General features: G+C 39.9%; 1 protein-coding gene across 1 annotated transcript in view; it reads left to right on the top strand.

Annotated features, from left to right (window-relative positions):
- The window catches only part of CRYBG3 (crystallin beta-gamma domain containing 3), a gene marked incomplete at its 5' end in the record, with an annotated part of 133,244 nt that overhangs the window by 62,761 nt on the left and 42,853 nt on the right, over positions 1 to 27,630 (top strand). The window contains 8 exons of the mRNA XM_081086732.1: positions 1,798 to 1,934; positions 3,360 to 3,474; positions 4,910 to 4,945; positions 7,263 to 7,396; positions 10,958 to 11,084; positions 19,494 to 19,636; positions 19,744 to 19,870; positions 20,701 to 20,733. Of these exons, the coding sequence (XP_080942858.1) occupies positions 1,798 to 1,934; positions 3,360 to 3,474; positions 4,910 to 4,945; positions 7,263 to 7,396; positions 10,958 to 11,084; positions 19,494 to 19,636; positions 19,744 to 19,870; positions 20,701 to 20,733 (852 nt within the window). The remainder of the gene's footprint in view (positions 1 to 1,797; positions 1,935 to 3,359; positions 3,475 to 4,909; positions 4,946 to 7,262; positions 7,397 to 10,957; positions 11,085 to 19,493; positions 19,637 to 19,743; positions 19,871 to 20,700; positions 20,734 to 27,630) is intronic.

Here is a 27,630-nt window from a genome sequence, read left to right as displayed (position 1 = left end):
TGCACTCGGAGGGGGTCCCTCAGCCCGGCCTGCGCCCATTTGCAGTCCAGGACCCCTTGGGGGATGTCCACCTGTCGACTTAGGCCCACTCTCCGGGGGATCAGGCCTAAGCTTGCAGTCAGACATCCTTCTGGTAGCCAGGGAACCCTTGGGGGATGTCCGACTAAAGGCTTAGAACCCCAAGGGAGCTCTGATGAGGAAGCTGGGGTGACAGAGGAGCCACACTGTCCTGCCCTGCCACCCTGGGTCGGGTTGCACATGGGACACCCCGGCGGACTGGCGGATCGCTGCTGCCCCACCCGGCTGCCCCAGGTCGGGTCGCACACGGGACGCCTGCCGCCCCGGGTCGCAGATAGCAAGCCTGGATGGTGGCAGGGCAGGCGGGATGGCGCTGTCCCGCCCTGCCTGCAGTATGCAAATTAGCCACCATCTTTGTTGGCGGTTAATTTGCATATCACACTGATTAGCCAATGGGAGGCGTACCAAAGGTACAGTCAATTACCATGTTTGTCTGTTATTAGATAGGATTTTCATAAGTAAGAGTACAGAGGATTATCTCTGTAATTTCAATGAGGGAGACATTTACAAAGCATAGTGAGGCCAGAGAGGGAGTGAAGAGAGCGTGGAGACCAGTATGACCGAAGAGTTATGGAGATTAGTATAGATTGCTGGGTTGGTACCATATTATAGAAAGGGAAACCAATATAAATTTGATGTGCTTGGGTCTTGAGCCAAGGAGTGTCATGAGGAAAGTGGTGTTCTAACAACCCCAGCTGTATTAAGAGTGGCTGGTACTTGACTGGTGGTATAGGCCCATAATCGAAGTCTTGGCCTTGATGAAGGACTTTGAACATGGGAATAGATAAGAAATAAACACAAGTGAAATTTTAAGGAAGGTTTGACAGACGTGGTGACAGTGGATGTGTGCTGGAATGTAGGTCAAATTTCCTAATGCCTTTCTTCTTCAAGTCAACTTGTACTAAAGAAAATAAAATGCCACAAGTAGAAAAACAGATTTCCTTTACCCTCATCTCTAATTCCTACCTCTTCTGTCAATGTAAATTAGATGACACACTGAAGGTGTAGTACCTCTCTGCTATTTATTTTTTAATGTTGCTCATGAGATCAGCTTTTACTTAACCTTTCCTCCCTGTGGCTCTGTTGTGCTTCTAAGAAGGAAGGCTTACAGGTGTTTGGCACTCAGATAGTTTGGTAACTCTGAGCATTGCTTCATGGAACAAGACTTCTAAAAACAAAGCAGAATATATTGGAGTAATACTTTTTCAAACACTAATATTTATAATTTTCATCATATCAGCATAACTTCATAGAAAAATGTATTGGTTGCCAGATAGGAGGGGGTTGGGAAGATGGGTGAAAAAGTGAAGGGATTAGGAAGGACAAATTGGCAGTTACAGAATAGTAATGGGGATGTAAAGTACAACATAGGGAATATAGTAAAAAATATTGTAATAACTATGTATGGTGCCAGGTGGCTTCTAGACTTATTGGGGAGATCACTTCATAAATTATATAAATGTCTAACCACTATGCTATACACTAAAACTAATATAAAATAATATTGAATGTAAACTGTAACTGACAAATGTAAAAAATTTTTTTTTCAAGACGAAAAATTTACTTTAAAAAACTGGTATGGGGAAACAGTATTTCTTTTATGTTGCCCTGTGAAGAAATTTAACTGAGCAATGAGAATAGTTGTAACTGAGTGTCCAGGGTGCTGGAACACTGGACTGTGTGTTTCTTAGATGATTTCAAAACCAACTTTTTTTCCAGGATTGCAGTATTCCGGAGATAGAACTTTGCCTGCAGTCTGACCCACCATGTTGTCCTGTCTGCATACAGCGAGCGGTCCCTAACTTAGAAGAGCTGGATATCCCCAAATACGTGTCCTTCACTGTGAAGTCTGGAGTGTATGTATCCATTTCTCTTTATTTCAGTGAGTGATGGCCACCAAAGTTAACTTTTTGTTTCATATTTCAGTAAGTGACACACATATTTCTGAAGTGTAAGTTCATTTCCTTGGCGCCCCTGGATACCTAAGAAAGACTGCTGCGGGGACGGAACAGATTCTCTCTCATTGGCTCCTATTAAGTCTTTGCTGTATGGCTCCAGGAGCATATACGGTCTCACACACCATTCTCGGTCAATCGATGCATCCATCTTTTTTTCTCCACCAAATTTTAGGACTTAGAAATAAAAGTGTGTCCTGGCCTAAAATTCTGCAGCCTGAACTACTTCTGGAGCGTCTCAGTGCTAGTAGTTGCTGAGTGCCTCTGCAGTGCCAGGGACATGGTGCCTTTTTGTTTATTGCTCCTCTATGCCTTCAAGGCAGGTGGAGCTGTGCTCATGTTATAAATAAGGCAATTAAGGGGTTGGGCTCAGGCTTGGCGTTTCTGATTCCAAAGGTATCTTCAGGAGTATGGGTCTGAGTTTAGTTTTAATTCAAAGATGCTGTGATGCCTGGTTCAGCATGGATCTCTCTTGTTTCATTCACTGTTTTCATCTGCTTTGACGATGGTGCTGTAGAATTTTGGGGTCATTGTAGGACGTCTTTCTTCATCTTCCCCAACCATGGATTAGAACTCTTGGGCAGACCCAGGAATTAACCCTATCCATGAGCAATATCTGTAATTATCAAATTTAGGTGGAAGCTAGATGAGTCTTTGGGGAATCTTATTCACATACTGCTCCTAAGGCAGCCAGTAGAACTGATAACTGATTCTAAAAATGTAGGTCATGCCGAAACCGGTTTGGCTCAGTGGATAGAGCGTCGGCCTGCGGACTGAAAGGTCCCGGGTTCGATTCCGGTCAAGGGCATGTATCTGGGTTGCGGGCACATCCCCGGTGGGAGATGTGCAGGGGGCAGCTGATCGATGTTTCTCTCTCATCGATGTTTCTGACTATCTCTCTCCCTTTCTCTCTGTAAAAAATCAATAAAATATATTTTTAAAAAAATTAAAAAAATAAAAATGTAGGTCAAAGTTGTAAAATGCCTAGTGGAATCCCTACCTCTGATTGCTCCAGTTTTCAAAAGAATGGAACATGGTGGCATGGAATTGATACTTCACTTATATTCTGCTTGACTTGACGTATTGGAAATTTTTAATGCTTGGAAAACATATGGTAGACTTATTACAGGATCGGTAGTGTTTGAATGTAAGTACTTAATAGCATGTTAACTTGTTGTTTCTTGTTGGCACAGTCACTTTGAGTGAGTTTATTAGCATAATTCCATGATGGATTTTTGTTTTGTTTTTACATAGCCCTTTTAACTTTTACAGAACCAGACTAAGGTATTCCTGTTATACTTTAACCAGTCATTCCTTTCTTTCTAGTTGGCTTGCCTACCCAGATATTAATTTTAAGGGGCAAGCTACAATTTTGGAGGAAGGCCATGGACTCTTTGAGATTTCTGCAGCAGAAATGAAATCATTGCATCCACTTCAAATGGTAAGCAAATGTAAAAGGAAACATTTTTCCAAATACCCATGAATCCAAAATTAAATAGCTCTGATGATTGCTCATGCATGTCAGTCCTGAGAAATGAATGTGAATACTACTGAACTAACAAACTATGAATTCATTGTTTTTCTGTTTCTTTATATTGTAGAGAATATCCATGTGAGAAATTTTAATTTTTTCCCAGAAGACAAATGTCTAATTTATTTTGTGCTAACTTTATAACAGTACATGCAATTTCTTTATAAATGTTCTGTGAAATTTTTGACTGTTTAATAAAGTTTTGAATTTTTTATGCTTATTATAAATTACTAATAAATTATACTCTTCAATTGTAGTAATGCATGCTAAGCTCAGCATTAGTAGTAAATGGGCAGTCTGTCACTGGTGGCTTTCTTAAAGATAAGTACCTTCAGTGTTTATTTTCTTGCAAACATTTTTATTTGAGGTGCAAAGTGTTAATTAAATGTTACCTGTGTGATAAAGGCATATTTGGTGGTTTTGTGCCTTTTTGAAAAATTGAGAACAAACTAAGAAATTTTAAGAAATATTATAATGTGGGACAGCATTAGAAACAAGTAGATTATAGAATTAGTTCTTTTGTAAGAAGAAAGGTACTTTTTATGCTCTACAACAAACTCAGAGGCTAACACGGGCCAAATAAACAAGGCATGTGGCCTGTAGGCCATGAGTTTGACATGCTTGCTCTACAACCTTGAAGCCAAAAAAACATTAAGTATGCTAAAAAGTATTGACAGAATGTGGAAGAGGAAGTGCTCTCTCTAATTTAAAAGCCCAAGCAATTGTAGAGAAGACTTTTAGTAATAAGTGCTTTAGAAATCTCTTCTGTCAAATGAGGTTTTTAAATCTAACAATTCCACTCTTATTTTTGGACTTGGGATTAAATCTTTAATTACTCATGTGTGCTTAGGACTGAAGTTCTGTTTCCTTCCTTGTTGTTGTTGTAATCTGGAAAGTATAATATATATGTTTTTTTAATCTCAGAGAGGAAGGGAGAGAGAGAGAGAGAAACATCAATGATGAGAGAGAATCACTGACTGGCTGCCTCCTGCATGCCCCACACTGGGGATTGAGCCCACAACCCAAGTATGTGCCCTGACTGGGAATCAAACCATGACATCCTGGTTCATAGGTCATTGCTCAACCACTGAGCCACACTGGCCAAGCTGGAAAGTATCTTTTAATATCTCCTACCCCATCTACATTGATGTAGAGAAGTCTGGCTTGATTTTAACTATTATAGAGTTCTGTTCTTAAAATTTAAATTTACCACAACTTAAATTTAACTGGTACATAATCTTCAATAATCAGATTTTTATATAACCTATATATGTATGTCACATAGTTACTTTCAAATGTTTTAAATGTTTATATATTTAACATTAAAATTTCTTATTATCTTAAGGGTGGACTAAAAGTGGAAATGCCCATGAACTTAAAGGTAAGTTTGGAACAGGCTGTTGTAGTAGGCTAAAAAAGATTGAGTATTAATTTTTTGTGTAATTTGAACTGTTAAAATTGAAAACAGTTACCCGAATATATGTTATCAATGCCCAGCTTGTGAATGTTGGGGTGGGGGGAAGTGACTGCACAAAAGCCCAGGTCTGTATTGAAAACCCAGTCAAACCCAATAAGCACCTACTGACACGTGGAAAGGTGGTAAGTTTGATTTTTGTTTGAGGTGGGGTATAGGTCGCAGCTAGATATTCAGGTGGAGATACTTAGCAGGTGGTAAGTTTGATTTTTGTTTGAGGTGGGGTATAGGTCGCAGCTAGATATTCAGGTGGAGATACTTAGCAGGCATTTGGGATGATGCTCAAGGAGATCCAGGATAGTTAGAAGGTGTAGATAGCTCTGTCAGGTAGATGGCAGTTTTTAAATCATGAGTATTTAAAGGGAAGGATAGAGGCGATGAAAACTAGAGTGGTAGCGGTGCCATGATTAAGCACATTTGGGGAAAAAAAGGAAGAAATAGAATTATAAAATGTGTTTAAGGAGAGATCAGAAGATAAAAGTGCAGTGAGAAAAGCTGCCAACAGGCCTCTGTGTAATGAGGGCACGGCACCTCCAGGGGCAGGGGTGGGCAGCGATTGATCCATTCTTTCCTCCAAACAGACACACAGCATCCAAACCTCCCATTTGGGGGCTTCCTAATTTGTGGAATTGACTACCATTCTCTCTAGATGGAGTCTTTTGGAACTCAATATCTGAGTGTGTCTAAAACATTTTGGCTGTATGATGGAATCACACATATCTGAGTTTTAAAAAAATACTTATGCCTGGGTTCCACTCACAAAGGTACTGGTTTGGTCCTGGGTGTGGTCATATTTTGCAGAGCTTCCCCAGTGATTCTAACTTATAACCAAAGTTTCAGACCGGGGACCTAGTAGATGCAGAATTCGCTGGGACACACCCTGAGTAGCTCCTGTCTCAGTTTCTTTGCTTGCTGAATCAGAACTTCGGTGCAACAGGCTGGGTCTGCCTTGGACATTGCAGTCTGACAGGTTGTAGAAGTGTATGAATGGAATGGCTGTCATAGACAGCCACAGTTTTCAAGGTGCTAGATGTCAGTTATGGCTTACTCATCAAAGGATTATCGCTTCTTTCTTATTTTGGATGTGTTCGGCATATGTATTAAACCCAAATAAAATTTCATTACTTCCAATGCAGCAGCTGGTGAAGAATTAACAGGTAGAAAACTGCAGGAGCAGTGCTACATATTTACTTCAGTCTGTATAATTTTATCAGGTTTTTAAAAAAGAGCTACGCATAACCCATAGACAGGACAATAGGGTGGTAAAGGCTTTGAGGGGAGGGGAGGGCAATGGGGGATACAGAGGGGACATGTGTAAAACTTACAGCAATAGAGGTTTATGAAAAAGAAAATAATAACAAGAGCTATCACTTGCTGGTTCGCTGTGTTTGAGCACGGGATCTTACTTGCCAAGGCCATGTGTTGCCAGGTGTGCACAGATGATGCCATTAGCCACAAGTAGGACCAAGTGCTAGTATGTGGGTAGACTAGCGCTGTTATCCCTTCCACATACTAAGGGCAGCTCATACTTGAGAATAAAGAGCATCAAAATAGTGGAAAAGAAATACTCGTACCAATCCAAATTTAAAGTAAATGAAATGCTGCAAATTTATTTCCTTCTACACTTACCTCCTCCCCCCTAATTTAAATCAACCATGGAGTAAAAATACTATAACTTTTTCAATCATTTTTTATTTTTAGGAAGTTTTCTACTTAGACTCAAGAATTTGCCTGTCTCTTTCTTCTCGTTAAATAGTAACGACCATAGAAGCAGCGTTATAAGAAACAGCATATGTTTTCTCAAATCCATAGATAATTTATTATTATGCCCTGGAACCTCAAGAGAGCTTTTATTTCTTACAGGGGACATTCCATAAGTATAAGGAAGGTTTCTATTAAATTCTAACCACAGGGATAAACTTAGAAAGATAATTCAAGAACCATTTATAAGAGAGTTTTTCCTATGAGAGGGTCATAGGATTTGGATAACCAGAACAATGTGATCAGACTTGAGTATATGAATATAAGAGAAGTATACTATTAAGATATTTTATCATTGTGATGCTAAAGACTCATTTATGCCTTGTAACTGTCAGACACTGTGCTCTAGTGTAAGTATATATTAATGAAAAAACAGACCATGATCCTTATTCATGGTGTTGTCTTTAATGTGTATCTATTCTAAAATATGAGCATTTAAGTACTTTCCTTTCATATTTTTCAGGTTATTATTTATGAAAAACCTCACTTCCATGGACAGGCCAAAGAGTTTAGTGAACATATAGATTCTGTCCCTAATTTTTTAAAAAATGATGAGGACTTTCATGGAATTGGATCTATTCGTGTCATCGGTGGAGTGTGAGTGTCATATTTTCAATAGTTGATTTAGTCTGTTTATGAAGATCAGTACAGAAAATGTGCTAAGCAAAGCAAAAACCACCTGCCTTAGTCTGAAGATATAAATTCCTTTGATAATATGGGAAATAAAAAAATATTAGCTACTAGTAGCTTCCTGTGAACTCTTGGCATTACAGATTTTGAGGTAGATTAAATAGAAAATAGTTTCCAAAACTTCAGCACTTAGTATTACTAATCACAATACAGAAATAAGAATTGCAAATAAAATTATTTTCTTAAAGATTATGAACATGGATGAGAGCCCTAGTTTTTCTGTTTGTTTGTTTTAAATATTTTTATTGATTTCAGGGAGGAAGGGAAAGGGAGAGAAAGATTGAAACATCAATGATGAGAGAGAATCATTGATCGGCTGCCTCCTGCACGCCCCATACTGGGAATCGAGCCCACAACCCAGGCATATGCCCTGACCGGGAATCAAACCATGACCTCCTGGTTCATAGGTCGACACTCAACCACTGAGCCGCACTGGCCAGGCTTAAAGTATTTTTAGTGAATATTCTGTCCTATAGCTTCCTTACACACTCTGATCTCATAGGGTCAACACAACACAAAATAAAAAATCTCTTCTGTTGCTCTTAGTTGACTCTGTGCTGAGGACACTGACAGTGAGCCCTCCCCCATTAAGAAGTAGCCTGGTTGTCTGTTTCAAAGTAAGGCATTTTGATATTGTTAACCTGTGGCCCCGAACTGCATTTGGAAGCCCCCAAAGAACTCCTAAGTATAAACCCATTGTAGCCATCATTGTGCTAACTCAGTCTGAGTCAGCAGTTACTGAGGCAGGAGCCCCAGGAAATCTGTGGCCCGACTGGGCGGTGCCTTCTGTATTTGTGTCCTGGCAGGTAAAACCAGGGAGAAGCAGCTCTCATAGCTTATTCTCCATTGTCAACCTAGTACTGATCCCTCCAGATACTTTGTTAGTCTCTCTGTTGATATGTTGGTCTAGATCAGGGGTGGGCAAACTTTTTGACTCGGGGGCCACAACGGGTTCTTAAACTGGACCGGAGGGCCGGAACAAAAGCATGGATGGAGTGTTTGTGTGAACTAATATAAATTCAAAGTAAACATCATTACATAAAAGGGTACGGTCTTTTTTTTTTTTTTTTTTAGTTCATTTCAAACTGGCCGGATCCGGCCCACGGGCCGTAGTTTGCCCACGGCTGGTCTATTTGGAATTTTGGTTCTTTTTTTTTTTTTGGTTCATTTTAATTTAAGCCTTGGTACCTCTTGATACTTGTGCTAATATTGTATAACTTATTCAGGATACTCTAGCAAAAGATGCTATTAAAATACTTTATTCATAGAAATTAAATGACATATAAGATCACTCAGGCATCTACATTTTAGAGACTTAGAATTTGCTATTTCCAGCAAAAAAATCAAGCGGTGGCCATACCACCCAAATTGGAATTATGAGAGACTATGCAATATGCTAGATAGGTGGGTCATATCCATAATTAGTCTGACATTTTGGTAATCATCTCTTTGTTTTGTTTTGGTAAAGATATTTTATAAAAAATACATTTATTTTTTCTTTCAATTTTATTTTGTAATTATTTTTGAATTTTAAATTTTTATTAGGGGATTGAAGAACAAATATGCCTTGGACAAGCACATTTCTATTGTGGTTGTATTTATTTGTGGTGTCCTCTGATTTGTGAACACACATGCTTCTTGTTAATCCTTTGCTAAATATTTTTGCCTTTTCTTCCCTCTGGGATCCAAATATTTTTCCCATTAACTAGATTGTGATTGTCATTGTTTTTTCCTATAATTATTTTATAAAAATCTCAAAATATTATGGCTTACAATACAACGTGCATACTATCATTTTTATATGGCAACTGCAGAGAAAAATGTGATGTCCCCATTGAGAGATAAACAGCTAACTTCATTATTTTTTTCTGTGTTTCTACCATTTTTCTCTTTTGTCAGCTGTTTATATGTGGTATATGAGGGCCCTTCGTCATCTCTCTCCCATCTTGAGGGATCTGGGGAAAGTGAGGTTGATGTTTCTTAATTTTTCTCAGATAACATTTACATTTTAATATCTCAGATGGATATATACGTTGAATCTTAATCAAATCTATTCAGAAAAACTGGGAAGAAGATTTTCAACTGTCATATGAAAATTTACTGATCTCTTCTTTAATATTCTTTAATATTTTCATAGGCAACCCACCTAGAAATACAGAGGACACCAACTGAGCCATTCTCTGTTGGTCCTCTGTACCTTTTATTATTTGTCCCATTCAAATGCATTAAAAGCTTGCTTTGAGTAGCCTCATTTATATAAAAGAAAGCTTAGAATTTGAAAGTTCTTATAAGATTTATTTTCACATAATAGCTTAAGAATAAAGTAATGCTAGTTTCTGTACACATTACAAATATATTAAGATGTGTAAGACATGTTTATTCCAACTCAGGTGCCCCCCTTCCCCTGCTGTACGCACACCTGCAGCACAAAGTGAGGAAGGATTCATGATTGCTGAGCAGCTACTGCAGTTTTGCACCCTATGGAATCCTGTGGAATATTTTTTATATCTTCACAACTATAGTAGAGGTGGAGAAAGGAAACAAACAGTAGCCTTACCAGGCTTCAGTTTGTCAAACTCCAGAATTCAGAAGTCCCCAACCCAGGAGCCCAAAATAGTCACCCTTGGCATGTGTCAGGGGAGCGGGTCCCACTCTAGTCGCACAGTGTGGCTGAAGGGAGGGTTTAAGCGCGTCAACACACACTGTGACCCGTCTTTGCCCACACTGCGTTAGCTACGCCGGTTACTCCGTAAAATGCAAGTTTCACGGAGGAGCTTAATGCCTAATGGTGATTATCAGTGCTCTAGTGACAGTTGTAGATTAGAAGTCAAGAAGCCTGGGTCCCTGAAACGTACTGATAAAATGGAGGGAGCAGCACTTCCCACCATGAACACCTACAGAAGTCTGCATGCACGAAGGCCACCAAGGCTAATACCAGCTCGGTCGCACTTCCCAGTTTCTCTTTGCCAAACCCCCGCGTGATGTGTTTTAGAGCTGAAGCCTGGTGAGAGGCTCCTTTGATCTAAACCTAAATGCATGTGTAATATAGTAATCATGCTGTCATTCCAGAGGGCTTCATCAGTACAACAGGAGTGACTATCTTTGCATCTCAGTGTGGGTTTGTAACTTGTCTCATTGCCTATTTGTGCTTTCCATTATTTTTAACTTGGTAAACTGTTCTTCGACCATTTTGAGATGTGGTATCAGGCCACACCACATGCATTAATGAGCACTGCTTTGTTGTAATTCTGTAACAGTTGACCTTTTGGTGGGAGAGACTACAAACTATAAAAATTATTGATCCATGGAGCGTATACCATTTGTCTTTGTAAATGGTAACAAACCAAATATGTTGCTTTTTAAAACACTGTGATGTGCAACGGGGTGCTTTATCATGATTTTTTTCCTTGCGTTCTTGACTACAGTTTTACGAATGAATGGCTCAGTTGGTGTCCTCTGTATTTCTAGGTGGGTTGCCTATGAAAAAGAACATTTTAAAGGCCAACAGTTCTTGCTTGAAGAAGGAGATTTTGAAGACAGAAATGCTTATGGGGCATTGAGCGGCCCCATCTTGTCTTTCCGGTACTTACAAGCTGTGAGTTAGCTCCCAAATTCTTAATTTCTCTCTTTATTTTTCTGTAAAAGTTGGACATGACCTCTGATACAACATGAGGTTTTAACATCTTTCTAAAACCTGAGGGCACTAAACTGAACTGCTTATGTGACGTGCCTGTCTTTTGTTTGTTTGTTTTTTAATTGAATTTATTGGGGTGACATTGGTTAATAAAATTATAGGTACAATTCTATAATACATCATCTGTTTATTGTGTGTTCACCACTCCAAGTCAAGTCTCCTTCCATCACCATTTATCCCTTTACCTTCTTCTACCTCCCCCCACCTTGCCTGTTTTTCTAACTGCCATGATTATTTCAGAATACTTGTATTTACTTTTCACCTATTGATTGCACATTTTTGAGCACCTGCTTTGATAGCTGTATTGTGCCAGGTGCTGGAGATACAGTGGCCAGAGACTCAGCCCTGCCCTCATAGAGCAGGCAGTCTGATAGGGAAACGACGCTTACAGCAGTGTTTGATGTTGTTTGACGGTGATTGGCTTGAGCACAAAGTACTGAGGGTACTCAGAAAAAGGTCAGCTACTCCTATTGGAAGTGAGAGGAAGTGAAGAGGACGGCTGAGCTGAAATTTCAAGTTCAGGAGTTAACAAGTGAAGAAATTCAGGACAGGGTGAAGGGGAAAGGTAGGTGCTGTTTCAGTAAGAGAGTAACACATATAAAGGCAAGGATGTAAGCCAGTGGTTCTCAGTTTGGGGTGATTTTACCCTCTAGGGGCCATTGGCAGTGTCTGGAGAAATTTAGTATTGTCGTGATTGGGGGCGGGAGCATGCTACTGACATTTAGTGGGTAAAAGCCAGGGATACTGCTGAACACCTACAATTCAAAGGGCAACCCCCCTTACCCCACCTCCCACCCCCAGCAAAGAAGGAATCTTCTGACCTAAAATGTTTATAGTGCTGAGGTTGAGAAACTGCCATATTAAGTAATGGGGGTGGGGGGGTAGGGAATGCAGGTAAGTCGGGGTATTAGGGAGAACTTTGGGAAGATGAGTCCAGAGGCAGATAATGCAGGGCCTCATATGCCATGTTGAAGAGTTCAGTTTTTTCTTTCTTAACTTGATAATGAGCCACTGATGGATTTTAGACCTAGCGAGTATGATTAGATTAGTGGTTTAGAAAGATCTTTTTGGTGACTGTATCAAGAAATGGCATGGTGTAAAGGAAGTCTGGAGAAAAGAAGACCAGGACCTTGCAGGACTGATGAAGCTGTAGAGAAGCTGATGAAGCTGTAGAGAAGAGGCGGTGAATGATAGAGTTCTGTAGGATACCAGGCCTTCTCAAATGTGGCTCATTTCTCTGGCCAGCCCTGCGGACTCTAATATGCTCAGAGGGGCATGTTTTCTTACGATTGAGGCATTCCCACTGCAGTCTCTTTCCAAAATAATCTGTACCCATATGAACTCTAAACTCTGGCATAGTGAAAGCCCTCTTGGAAGGAACTGATAATGAAGTGAAGGGTGGTTGTGGGTCCACGTGGACTGAGCACAGGGTGAGCGCAGAGGTTGTGTGCTCTGGCCCTTCTGGTCTGTGTGTCAGGGCCAGCAGCAGCTCTGCTGCAACCCCTCACCTGGCCAGACAGGAGGAGCCAGAATGGGAACAAAGGAGCTTTTTGTGTGTGTGTGTGTGTGTGTGTTGTTGTTGTTTTTTTCCATGAAACATCCTTGTCCATAAGAGTTGGAAACCAGTTCTACTTGACAGAAATACAGGGCAATCCACTGAAGACTGGGCACTGAGTTTACTTGAGTGACAGGCAACTTTTGAGGTATTTAGTCCACAATATACAGTGACCAGTGGTTTTCTCTACCTAGCCACTCCTTACCTGAGCACTAAAAGGCAAGCAAGCCCTAACTGGTTTGGCTCAGCGGATAGGGCGTCGGCCTGCGGACTGAAGGGTTCCAGGTTCAATTCCTGTCAAGGGCATGTACCTTGGTTGTGGGCACATTCCCCAATAGGGGATGTGTAGGAGGCAGCTGATCAATGTTTCTCTCTCGTCGATGTTTCTAACTCTCTATCCTTCTCCCTTCCTCTCTGTAAAAAAATCAATAAAATATATCTTAAAAAATAATAATAAAATAAAAGGCAAGCAAGACAAAACAAGATAGTCTTCAATATTTTTTTAAGGTTGTTGACCCCACTCTTTGAGTAAACTGTGGGTCATGATTTGATGCATCTTCCACCTTGTATCAAAATTTTCTTTTCCCTCCTTATTTCAAAAAGAATTGAGTGGAAGCATTGCTGATCCTAGAAATGTTTAGAAATGAATGTGATGATATCTTCCAAAGATGACTGTGACTAAAGCAAGCTAACAAAAAAACAAACCTCATCTCACTAATTAAAATCTACCAATAGTAGAAGACATGAAAATATATGAATACTATAACTGTACAGGGTGGGACAAAAGTAGATTTACAGTTGTAGCCACTTTCGAGTGCAATAATTATTTTGTATTATTATTTACTTATTGTATTTGAAAGTAGATACAACTGTAAACCTACTTTTGCCCCACCCTGTAGAGCTACATAATTATGAAATATTTGATATAGACTGTGATAATCTATATTGGAAAAATTGGCATGTTAATTAGTGCTGCATACAAAATTTGTGGCATTTACAAAAATAAGTAAAAGTACCCTTTCAAGAAGATCTTCTCTTTAAATTCGTTTTTTTTAAGTTAAAAGGTAAGTTATTAAGTTATAGTTAAAGATGTTTTCATAATCCTCATTATAATATTCTAACATTTGTCAAGGACCTTACTTTCATGCTTATACTTAATCTTCACAAAGGCATACATACGTCCTCTCAGTCTTACAGATTCAGAAACTAAGGACCTGAGAGATACTGTGCCCGAGTGTAAAGCTGTGAGTTAAGGGAAAATCTGCCTACTCTGGAGCCTATCCTATATAATAAAGAGCTAATATGCAAATTGTCATCACGCCCTCACGCCATCACATCATAACGGCTCAGACACTCAACACCAGGGGGAGAGGAATGGGGACCAGCCAGGTACAAATGAGCTCATGAGAGAGGAATGGGGACTAGCCAGGCTGCAGCCCGAGAGAGGGACAAGCCGCCTGCCCCCGAGGGGTCCTGGATTGGAGAGGGTGCAGGCCAGGCTGAAGGGCCCCCCCTCTCCTCCGTGCACGAATTTTGTGCATCGGGCCTCTAGTGCCATATAATTCCTTTTCCTCTTTTACAAAATGGTTAGACTAACACAGCACTTAACAATGGAAAACTGGATCTCATTCAACCGGAGGTTTATTGGCACTTCATTTGTGGCTGTAAAGATATGTCACGTTGCAGACAATACACATACATATAATAAGTAATTATTTACATGAACTTTCAGAGAGTTTACTTATAAACTTATGTCCACAAAATATTTTCAGATGAAATATATGAACAAATCTGTACATATTTAGAAAATTTAGAATTTAAATATGTTTATATTATGAAAATGCTTTTAAAAACTTGCTTATCAAGTTTTACTTAAAAATATTTTAAGTAAAGTATTTTAAGTATATAATGGGAGAGTTCACTTTAGTGAGGCATGCTTGACATGTAAAGAGTTGTGCATATTTCTTTTTATTTTTTTGTTTATTTTTTATCCTCCCCTGAGGATATTTGTTTCATTGATTTTTAGAGAAAGTAGAAGGGAGGGGAGAGACAGAGAGAGAAACATCAATGTAAGAGAGACACATTGATTGGTTGCCTCCTGCACACGCCCAGACTAGGGCAGGGATTGAGCCTGCAACCTAGGTATGTACGCTTGACTGGAATCAAACCCATGACCTTTCAGTCCAAAGGCGGACACTCTAAACACTGATCCAAACCGACTAGTGCCACCTGTGCATATTTAATGAGTTTGGGGATAAATTACACCTGTGAAACCATCTACCACCATCAGAGCCATAAACATATTAGTCATATCCCCAAATTTTCTTCCATACCCTTTATTATTACTTTTTTATATGTGATAATAAGGTCTACCCTCATTGAAAATTTTAAGTAATACAGTATTTAGATATAGGATTTAAAGCCTTTGTCACAGACCTACATAAGTAGGAGACTCTCAGATGTCTCTAACCTTAGAAAGAGTGAAATGCTACATTTTCAGATCTAAGTTGAGGTAATATAAAATAAACAAAAGGACAGAAAACTGCATAATACAATGCAGTTTTCTAATGTCTTGGCTCCAGTATGCAGAACACTCTGGATTCTACTAAGGTCAAAACCGGGATGAGTTCCTTAGGGATAATGTGATCTGTGTCCCAGCGTGCTTTGGAGAGTACAACCAGAAATGTGTTCCTAATTCCAAATGAGTCAGGCAGATGTGTTGACTTGGAGTTGAGTATTTTTTTAAAAGGACAAGACCAGAAGGAATATAGCAGTAGACTTCAGGGATTAAGGAAGGAGTTTTTATTTTTTGGCTTTCTCAACGAAACTGTCTTGATAGACTTGTTTTCCACTAGCTTTTTTATTTGTTTTTGTTACGATTTCCAGATTTGGGGCCCCTTTTCAAATCTCTGAAGCCAGGTGGAATGCAGAGGAGGTCTTTCTCCTAAAGTAATGGGTATGCTCAATCTCCACTGGTGTCCCATGTCGCATCATCCACGGGGCTTGTAGCGCAAAAGCTCTGGCACCCAGTCAGCTGAGGGATGTTATGGAAATTATAAATAATCAAATTACTGATCGTTAAGGCTATTTGGTCCTGCGGCAGCTGCTCATTCATTTTCTTAGCAGCAGGAGTACTGTACTGAGAAACTGTTAAACTATCCCGATTTTTCAATGGATGTCAGTGCTTTGAAAAAATAAAGTGGAATATAGAGTTGAGGTCATTCCATCATTATTCATTCTTCTCGAGCTGTAAAGCCCCATTTAAATCAGTATGACTTCCGACGTTATTTAATTGTGCCCAATAAAGTGGGATGGCAGTGACCTGGTAACCTCGTGGCTTACTCAGGATGTTGTAACTCTGAGGGCCTGTTGCAGTTACCTCCAGAACAAGACAGTTACAATTTTTTTGTTTTGGGGTGTGTTTTCTTTGGGTGTGTTTTCTTTAAATATTTCATGCCATGCTTTGTACACATGACCCTGGAGGTTTAGCTCCAGATGATTGGAGTTGGCTTAGAGTTAGAACTCTGCCTGGAAGGGGCACCATAGTGATGGCAGCTAGTCAACTAGATCAGATATTGTATATTTGGTAGGTTTCAGGAAAAATGCAGAGAAGCTCAAAACTAGGAGAGTGGTTCAGAAGGGTACTTACAAAAGACAGAAGGAGAGAGCTATAGGCACCAAAAGCCAAAGCTGGAAAGAGGAGAGCAATGCTACTTGGGAGATTCCCATGGCCCTTGGTAGACAGAGCAGGAAGGATACACACACTCAAGCCATGAGAGTAAATTTTTTAAAATATATTTTTATTGATTTCAGAGAGGAAGGGAGAGGGAGAGAGATAGAAACATCAATAGTGAGAATCATTGACCAGCTGCCTCCTATACGCCCCACACTGGGGATTGAGCCCACAACCCAGGCATGTGCCCTGGGAATCAAACCATGGCCTCCTAGTTCATAGAGCGAAGCTCAAGCACTGAACCACACTGGCTGGGCAGGGAGTAAATTTATTTGTGAATGCATACACTGTCAGCACTTGCACCTGGCACTTTTGACAGCAGATTCCTCCTCTGTTTGGCTCTGGGCTACATTGTGGTCAAATGGCCTGTCCCTCCAGCCTGCTTCCCAGTTCACCCTCCTCACTATGGTCATCCCCCACAACCCACACAGTTGATTTGTGCAAGTCATTGCTCAAGTAGAGCACATCACATAGTAACACAAGTTATTTTCATGAAAAGGCACAAACACATTAAGTATGCACATATCTCTATTTTTGTCTTTGTCCCATTTGATTCCAACATAATATAATGAATGACATATGGTATATTTCAGTTTATCCCTGCACCCCCCTTCCTGAAACCCTAACCCAGAGTAGAGTAGGTAATAGAAGCAGAGTTGGAGCATTCCAGAGTGACCAGAGAAACAGAGGGAGGGGAGGAGGGATGAAAGAAAGGAGGGAAGGAGGGAGGGAGGAAAGGAGGGGAGAGAGCCATAAAATTGAGAGCTGATAAAAGACCTTCCCATTTTGTTTGGGCCTGACTTGGTAGGTGGCTGTTGATACTGGTTCCCAACTGCCTCAAGCTAGTTATGCATTCTCAGGTTGCAAGAGACAAAGCCATGTTCATGCTGGAAGTGTATGCTGTCAGTACAGCCAGGTGTGTTGATGTGACACCCGGGCTATACACTTCATCTTTCAGTTAGGAGGCTTATTCAGGGGACTTTAAGGCAAGTCACTTACAGGCTATTAAAGCCTTGACTTCCTCATCTCTGTGTGTGTGTATAATATTGATATAATGTATTAGTATGTTATATCAATCTTCTATATATACTAGTGACCCAGCACCCAAAATCGCGTGAGACCCAGACCCGCAGGAAATAGTGTGAAACCCAGGACCCCAGACCCCGCCACGCCGCGGGGCAGGCGGCTTGTCCCTCTCTCAGGCCGCAGGTGCAGGTGCAGCCATTGGCGCCTGGGATCGCGGGGCGGGTACTTGTCCCTCTCCCGGGCTGCAGCCTGGTTGGTCCCCATTTCTCTCTTGTGGGCTCATTTGTGCCTGGCTGGTCCCCATTCCTCTCTCCTCAGTGTTGAGTGTCTGAGCCGTTATGGCGTGACAGTGTGAGGGTGTGATGACCATTTGCATATTAGCTCTTTATTATATAGGATAGAAGGATAATATGCACATGTCCTCTCAGGAGTTTGAATGGAGACCGAGAGTTCAGTCGTTCACTATGATGTGCGCTGACCACCAGGGGGAGGCTCAGAATGAAGGAAGGCCCTGGCCAGCAACTGTGGAAGGGAGGCCCCGGCCAGCAGCCAGAAGGCCCTGACTGGCCCTGATCACTGGCCTACATGTGCACAAATTTCATGCACCAGGCCTCTAGTTTTTATATATTACTCAGTATAATTATATATCACTCTGTTTCTTAGTTGTACAATGGGGATGAAAGTAATATAATCTCATTTGATTGCTCATTTGAAAATAATGCACATCAAACTCATGGCCAGTAATAAGTGTAGAATATATTTCACTGTTAGCTTGTTAAAAACTCTTCATAATTATATTTATTCCATCAAGTGGTAGATGCATAAAAGTTTATCTTGATGCATCTTTTGGACATTTACGTTGTCTACAGCTCTTCACTATTACAAACAATGCATCTTTGCATATAAATTGCCTACTGTTTAGTTTCTTTAAAAAGCTCAACTTAAAAAAGGTGGGGATTAATTTCAGGCTCAAAGAGTGTGAACAATATCAATCTCTTAAATATATTCTATCTTATTTTCTAAAATAGCTGTCCGGTGTATGTTTCCACCAGGAGTGTTCCCTAACAAAACTGAGTTTTAAGATCCTTCTTATCTTAATTTTAAAAGTGAAAATTGTGTCAATTGTTTTATTTTGAATTTATTTTTATTAGTGAAATTCAAAATAAAACAACTGACACAATTTTCTTATTTGGTTTTAATTTTTTGTGAAATGTCTGTTATTTGCTGACTTATCAATTTGGGTCTTAGAGTTTTTCTGATAATTTTGTTTCAAACATGTCTGATTAAAACTTTTTACAATTTTCTCTCAGTTTATTTTTTTTTTAATTTTTTAAAATATATTTTATTGATTTTTTCACAGAGAGGAAGGGGAGAGGGATAGAGAATTAGAAACATCAATGAGAGAGAAACATGGATTTAGCTGCCTCCTGCACACTCCCCACTGGGGTTGTACCCACAACCAAAGTACATGCCCTTGACCGGAATCGAACCTGGGACCCTTTAGTCTGCAGGCTGACACTCTATCCACTGAGCCAAACCGGTTAGAGCATTTTCTTTCAATTTAATTTTTTAATAATTTTTTCTTTTGTCAAGCACTTTATTTTCCCCATTTCATTTAAGCACATCAAATCCTCCCCCTTATTGCCCATTTTGTTTCATGCAGCTTTTGATCTTTAGGCATAAGTGAGACTTTAGTTTCCTTTACAAGTAGTGTTGCATAGGGTAGCCTGTAAGTCCTAGCAATTTACCAACTGTTAACTAATTTCAACTTATATAAAAATGGTATGTTTTCCTGATTAAAGTAGAAATTGAGGCTTAGTTTTTAAAACTATTTAGGAATAGTGACTATTACAATTGTTCTCAATACCATTTAAAATTCTTCCTGGAGCTGTGTTTGTGAAAATTATCTCACAAGTATGTGAAAATTGTGCAAAGATTTAGCAAGCCATAAAACAAAATTCATGCATTTTCTAAACTTTTCTCTTCCTCCTCTTAGAATTTTATAGAGTCTTCCATCACACTGTTTGAATCTGACCTGGAAAGTGGGAAGTTTATTGACATTAAAAATCAGGACATTTCTGACTTAGAAGAAACGGGCTTTGGCACTGAAACAAGATCCATTCATGTTAAAAGTGGAGTGTAAGTTGTCTCCTCCCTTGAGAACCTTTAAATGTTCTCTGCTGTTTAAAATTGTTGGTTGCTCGATTCTACATCACCTCTGTTCTTTTTCCTTTTCCCCCTACTAGGTGGGTTGCCTACCAGCAGAAGTTTTTCTGTGGAGAACAGTACATTTTAGAGAAAGGGAAATACAAATGCTTTTTTGACTGGGGAGGATCAAATAACATAATCATGTCAATACGACCTATCCAACTGGTAAGTTAAAAGTCTGGACATAGCTAATGCCAGGGGCATGGGATGGCATACAACAGAATGTGTGGAACAAGCTTTTTCAAAGTGAAATTGTTGATCTATGTTGCATGTATGTGTAGAGAAAATGAAATAGCATAAGAATTTCTGTGGACTCTGTAGAGACCTTGTGTGTGATATTAGCACATGGATGGAGTGGCTTTGTAATGTGATCAGTTCATTCACTGAGCAGCATTTATTTAGTGCCTCTGCTGTGCCAGACACTGTGCTGATCCACTGGAGATAGATGGATAAGACTGCCCTGATGGGTCTCAGTCTCTGAGGAGATAGTCATACAGACAATTAATTATAGAATGATTAGTGAGAAAATGAAATGTGTAGGCAGTGCGAGGGGAGCAGGGGAAAGGAAGCACTCAGGACCTGGGAACTTGGGGACCGTGCCACGGAAGGGAATACACTGGGTGAAATCTTAAGGTACGGAGGGCAGAGAGGGCATTCCACAAGGAGCCTGGGTAATAACAAACACTACAGGGCAGTCTGGGTGCCCACGAGATGGTTTGGGAGACGGAATGGTGGGAAGTTCAGACGCTTTTGTTCTAATGGGTATTGGGGCACATTTTTCTTCCAGCTACAGTATTACTCAAAGTGAATTAGTAATAAATACAAAATTACTGTAAGAGAATTCAGTAAGTTATTTGAGGGTCCTGGCCAATTCAAAAAAATCTAGTAAATTGGCTAGACCTTCCTCCCTGCCAAGGATATTTTCGGAACTTTTGAGAAGACTACTGATTATATGGTTACAATTGTTTTAATGTTTTATTTAATATTTTTTTCAGGAACCACTTGGGATAAATGAGCCTCCACATTTGGTATGTTTAAAAATAGCCTTACCTGGGGATTGTTAAATTGTTTGCTAAAAGCATCTATGCCCTTTCTCTCTAATCCTTGTTTCCTTCAGATAACGTGTGTGTGGCTGTGTGTCAGGGCGGCTGCGTTGTGCTTGGTACCTGCACGCAGAAGAGCCCATCTTTGTTGCTGGTGGTTCTGGCCTGGATGTGTCCCGGCTCCTGTTTTCTTCTGATAGGGATTCAACTCTAACCACTGTGGGGTCATTTTGAATGTCTGCCACTCTGCTTCCCTGTCGCCCAGCCGTTCTTGAGTGTTTTATCCTTATTCAGCACATAGAGAAATAGCTAGCTGTCTTGACATGCTTATTATTCCTAATGTATTCCTAATGTATTTCTAATACCAAAATCAGATAGGTCTTAAAAGCGCTATTAAAATTGCAACCTTCTTTATTTCTAGTGGTAGTGGTTTGAAGGATTGGGGATTACTCTGGAGCCTAAGTTTTGTTTATTATCCATTGAGGGCTAGAAATTGTGCCCCCCCCCCCGTTTTTGTTTTTGTTTTTACTTTTTTATTGAATTTATTGGGGTAACATTTGTTAATAAAACTATATAGATTTCAGGTATACATTCCTATAATACATCATCTGTATATTGTATTGTGTGTTCACCACCCCAAGTCAAGTTTCCTTCAGTCACCATCTCCCCTTTACCCTCTGATAATCACCATAGTGTTGTCTGTGTGAGTTTTTTGTGGTTTTTGCTTAATCCCTTTACCGACTTAAGCCAGTCAGAGAAAGACAAGTGCCATATGATTTCACTCATATGTGAAATCTAATGAACAAAATACACTAACAAAATAGAATTAGACTCATAGATAGAGGAAAGACTGGCAGCTGTCAGAGGGGAGGGGGCTGTGGGGCTGGGTGAAAAGGTGGAACAGAAATTGTGCTCATTGAGTGCTTCTGATAACTCCGTGAGGTCAGGGTTAATCTCATTTATTGATGAGCAAACTGGGATTTAGAATTTGTATCATTTCACACAATCACAAAATAGGCATTTTCTAGTATCTGACACTACTTAGCCACATTTTCAGGATTTTACATCAAGAAAGACATTGCATGAGAGGAGCAAGATGGCGGCGGTATAGGCAGACGGGTCCCAGGTCGTGTCCCGGAGCAAATGGAGTGAGCAGCTGAAACTAGTAACATCCACCCCGAATTGGCGAAATTGCTCAGCTGGTGAGACACTTTGCAGCTGGGAAGAGCAGAACTCCCTTGGAAAGTGCCTGGTACGTGGTGCCTTGTTGTGTTGTATTTTGTGCCTTTAAATCAACGCAGCAGATCCAAGCAACAGCAACCTCCTGAGCACCAACACCCCCTGCTGAGGAACAGCAGCTGTACGTGAAACCTCGCCCCACCAGCCAGAAGAGCCACCACAGCTGTGAACAGCACCCACCAGAGGAGCTGCTGCCAACTGAAGAGCAGCTGCTACCGCAACCGCCCAAAGAGCAACCACAGACCAAGGAGTCACTGCCACCAAGGGAGCAACCACTGAACGACTCAACGTCTAGATATGTCAGTGAGATCAAACATGGGTAGACAAAGAAACCCCCAAAGGAAAGAGAAGGAGGACTCTCCAGAAAAGCAGCTAAGTAATACAGAGGCATGCAACATGACAGAAAAAGAATTCAGAATAAGGGTCCTAGAGTGCATAAACCGGATGGAGGAAAAAATCGACAACCTCTGCAAGAAGCTAGATGAAACAGATGAAAAAATCAACAACTTAAGTAAGACCCAAGAAGAAATGAAGAGTGATATAGCTGCAATGAAAAACTCCATTGAAAGTATCAACAGTAGACTAGGAGAAGCGGAGGACCGAATTAGTGAATTAGAAGACAAGGAAGCAAAACACACCCAAAATGTACTGCAATTGGAGAAAAAAATTAAAAGACAGGAGGAGAGCCTAAGGGAGCTTTGGGACAACATGAAACGAAACAACATACGAATAATAGGGGTACCAGAACAACAGAAGGATGAACAAGGATTAGAAAACCTATTAGAAGAAATAATATCAGAAAACTTCCCTGAGGTGGGGAAGAAAAAAGTCTCACAAGCCCAGAGAGTCCCAAACAAGGTGAACCCGAAAAGACCCACACCAAGACACATCATAATTACCATGGCAAACGTTCAGGACAAAGAGAGAATCTTACAGGCTGCAAGAGAGAGACGGAAAGTTACATACAAGGGATCTCCCATTAGATTGTCAAATGATTTCTCAACAGAAACACATCAGGCCAGAAAAGAATGGACAGAAATTTACAAAATGATGCAAAGCAAAGGACTGAATCCAAGAATACTCTATCCAGCAAGGCTATCATTCAAACTTGAAGGGGAAATAAGAAGCTTCACAGACAAAAAAAGGCTAAGGGAGTTTATCACCACCAAGCCAGCAATGCAAGGAATGCTAAAGGGACTGGTATAAAAATAAGAAATAAAAAGCTCAGAAAGAAAACAGCCACACAAAAACAGAAATGGCTACAAACAAGTACCTTTCAATAATAACTTTAAATGTAAATGGACTAAATGCTCCAAACAAAAGACATCGAGTGGCTGAATGGATAAAAAAACATGACCCATACATCTGCTGTCTACAAGAAACCCACCTCATTAGAAGGGACTCACACAGACTGAAAGTGAAAGGATGGAAAAATATCTTTCAGGCAAATGGAAAGGAAAAGAAAGCTGGGGTAGCAATACTTATATCGGACAAAATAGACCCCAAAGTGAAGGCCATAACAAGAGATAAGGAAGGCCACTTCATAATACTAAAGGGATCAATACAACAAGAAGATATAACTCTGGTAAACATATATGCACCCAATGCAGGAGCACCCAAATTCATAAAAAAACTCCTGGAAGATATCAAAGGAGAGATCGACAACAATACAATCATAGTAGGGGACTTTAATACACCACTGACAACACTGGATAAGCCCTCTAGACAAACAATCAGCAAAGATACAGCAATCCTAAATGACTCACTAGATCAGATGGACTTAATAGACATCTTCAGAACACTTCACCCCAAAGCCAGGGAATATACATTCTACTCAAATGCTCATAAGACATATTCAAAAATAGACCATATATTGGGTCACAAGCAAAGTATCCACAAATTCAAGAAGATTGAAATCATAAAAAGCGTCTTCGCAGACCATGATGGCATAATATTAGAAATAAACTACAATAAAAACAACCCAAAATACTCAAACACCTGGAAGCTGAATAGCATGCTATTAAATATTGATTGGGTTACCAATGAAATCAAAGAAGAAATTCGAAACATCCTGGAAACTAATGACAATGAAAACACAACAATCCAAAACCTATGGGACACAATGAAAGCAGTCCTGAGAGGGAAGTTTATAGCTCTACAGGCCTATCTCAAAAAACAAGAAAAAATGGTAGTAAATCAGCTAACTCTACAACTCAAAGAATTAGAAAGAGAACAACAAGAAAACCCCAGAGTGAGCAGAAGGAAGGAGATAATAAAGATTAGAGCAGAAATAAATGACATAGAGACCAAAAAAACAATACAGAAAATCAATGAAACCAAGAGCTGGTTCTTTGAAAGGATAAACAAGATTGACAAACCTCTAGCCAGACTCACCAAGAAGCAAAGAGAGAGGACCCAAATAAACAAAATCAGAAACGACAGAGGCGAAATAACAACAGACCCCACAGAAATACAAATGATTGTTAAAAAATACTATGGACAGCTCTACTCCAACAAACTAGACAACCTGGAGGAAATGGACAAATTCCTAGAAAAATTCCATAAAAATTCTAGAAGAATCCAAAGGCAACAAAATCTCAGACATCTGCCGAAGCAATTTCTTCACTGATACAGCTCCTAGGGCACTTGAAACTAAAGAGAAAATGAACAAATGGGACTACCTCAAAATAAAAAGCTTCTGCACAGCAAAAGAAACCATCAACAAAACAACGAGAAAACCCACTGTGTGGGAAAACATATTTGCCAATGTCATATCTGATAAGGGCCTAATCTCCAAAATTTATAGGGAACTCATACAACTCAACAAAAGGAAGATAAACAATCCAATCAAAAAATGGGCAAAGGACCTAAATAGACACCTTTCAAAAGAGGACATTCAGAAAGCCAAGAGACATATGAAAACATGCTCAAAGTCACTAATCATCCGAGAGATGCAAATCAAAACAACAATGAGGTACCATCTCACACCTGTCAGACTGGCTATCATCAACAAATCAACAAACGACAAGTGCTGGAGAGGATGTGGAGAAAAAGGAACACTTGTGCACTGCTGGTGGGAATGCAGACTGGTGCAGCCACTATGGAAGACAGTATGGAGTTTCCTTAAAAAACTGAAAATGGAACTCCCATTTGACCCTGTGATCCCACTTCTAGGAATATATCCCAAGAAACCAGAAACACCAATCAGAAAGGATATATGCACCCCTATGTTCATAGCAGCACAATTCACCATAGCTAAAATCTGGAAACAGCCTAAGTGCCCATCAGTAGATGAATGGATTAGAAAACTGTGGTACATCTACACGATGGAATACTATGCTGCTCTAAAAAGGAAGGAACTCTTACCATTTGCAACGTCTTGATTGGAACTGGAGAGCATTATGCTAAGTGAAATAAGCCAGTCAATAAAGGAAAAATACCACATGATCTCACTCATTCATGGATAATAGAGACCATTATAAACTTTTGAACAATAATAGATACAGAGGCAGAGCTGCCTCAAACAGATTGTCAAACTGCAGCGGGAAGGCCGGGGAGGGTTGGGGGGCAGGAGGTAGGGGGGTAAGAGATCAACTAAAGGACTTGTAGGCATGCATATAAGCATAACCAGTGGACACAAGACATTGGGGGATAGGGAAGGCTAGGGGACTGTCTAGGGCGGGGGGATAAAATGGACACATATGTAATACCCTTTGTAATACTTTAAGCAATAAATTAAAAAATATATATAAATAAATAAAATAAAAAAATAAAAAAAAAGAAAGACATTGCATGATATGAGCAGTACAACTATAGAAGGAAGAGAGATTGAGAGAGATAGCTTCTTCTGTCTTTCTTTAAACAACAAATTTGGAACATTTTCTGTCAAAAAGCCAAATATATTGATTAATTTTAATTACTTGACATTTGCTAGCTTTACATAATGCTGAATCCTTCTCTTTGAGTGTATGTTTTTCATGTTCACATCACTGTTTATATATTTTAAATCAGCTTAGTTTACCCATTCACAGTGCTTTCAGGTTTCATTTCTGATTAACTCAGGCCCATTGGGAACATTTCCTTTGGTAAATACAGGGTCGGGTAAAAGTAGGTTTACAGTTGTGAGTTTGAGAAGCAGTTAATAAGGCTATTGTAATAATTACATGTCTTTTCCCAAAAGAACAGTTGTAAACCCACTTTTGTTCTACCCTGTATAATCGAGCTGTTGTATTTGGAGACACTTCCTGCCAAAATATTTATTTTGAATCTCTGTAAACTTCAGCTGTGGACTCTTAAAGGACTTTTTCACATGGATCAACATAAGTAGTTAAGGGGTTAAATAGGGATGATCCCTAACTGCACATCTCTGAGTCTTAAGAGCAAATAGAAGTCACATTCTTTTCAGGTCTGTTTCCCTCCTACGTCCCTGTCCTTTGTACGGACTTCCTTGTTTGGGGTGGATTGCTCAGAGGGTTTCTTCATAGTATTTCCAGTCCAACTTGAAGAGAAAAGGAAGCAGCAGAGAACGCCCAGTGGACTTGGCCCACTTCGTTTTTCTGGCTATGGCTCAGCTATTGCCTTGTGAAATAAATTTCTGACAGGTGGATGGTAGCTGGATATTTGGTCACATGCAGACAAAGCCTCCTTAATTGACCCAGTATCAAAGGTCTTATTATTTCCACTGGACCAACGTTCCAGAACGTTCTGGTAGCTTTTGGATTGGCTGACACGCTGGTTCCACACAGTAATTAGAAAGTGTTTTTATTCTTTACAAGTAGCTATGATAGCCAGACTGACTATGCAGATGCTGTGTTCAGAGGAAGTCGTCGTTTTCTCTGTCTGTGGAATAAGTAGGAAGTTACATCTCAAACTTCAAGGCAGAGATGGAATTTTTTTATAATAGTGATTTGAAAAGGAACCTCAAGCATCCTAAGAAAGGAAAAACCAGAAAATGTATGTGGATAAAGATCAATAGACATCATGAGAGTTATGCTAATAAAAATATTCTTGCTGCCGAAACCGGTTTGGCTCAGTGGATCGAGCGTCGGCCTGCGGACTGAGAGGTCCCAGGTTCGATTCCAGTCAAGGGAATGTACCTGGGTTGCGGGCATATCCCCAGTAGGAGATGTGCAGGAGGCAGCTGATCGATGATTCTCTCTCATCGATATTTCTAACTCTCTATCTCTCTCCCTTCCTCTCTGTAAAAAATCAATAAAATATATTTAAAAACATATTCTTGCTGATGTGTAAGCATGTCATGATGAGATGTCTTATTTGGAACATGGGAACAACACCTCCTTGTATTGAGAAGATTGTTTTTGATTGAAGCTCAGTCACCAAGTCTAATTGCCAACTCAAAGTATAAAGGAGCATTATAGAGTTCTTCATATTCAGCAGGTGGCATTTTATTTTTATTTTTCCCCAAACAAAACAAAAAAGCAAACCATGTGGATTATGTTCCTAATGTCTTCATCACCCCACACCCCCAGCAAGTCCAAATCAGAAATTTCACTAAATTAAATCTTACAACAGTGTGTTTAGTTTTCAGGGAGGTTGTTTTCAGGCATCATTCTCTGGAAATTCTAACCCAACCAAGGACTTTGCTTTCTTAGAATCTTTTTCAAGTCTATTGCAAATATAATT

Source organism: Myotis nattereri (assembly GCF_964212035.1).
Source record: "Myotis nattereri genome assembly, chromosome: 3".
NCBI classification, from domain to species: Eukaryota; Metazoa; Chordata; class Mammalia; order Chiroptera; family Vespertilionidae; genus Myotis; species Myotis nattereri.
Note: the sequence above shows the minus strand (reverse complement) of the source record. Positions and strands in the feature narration are given on the sequence as shown.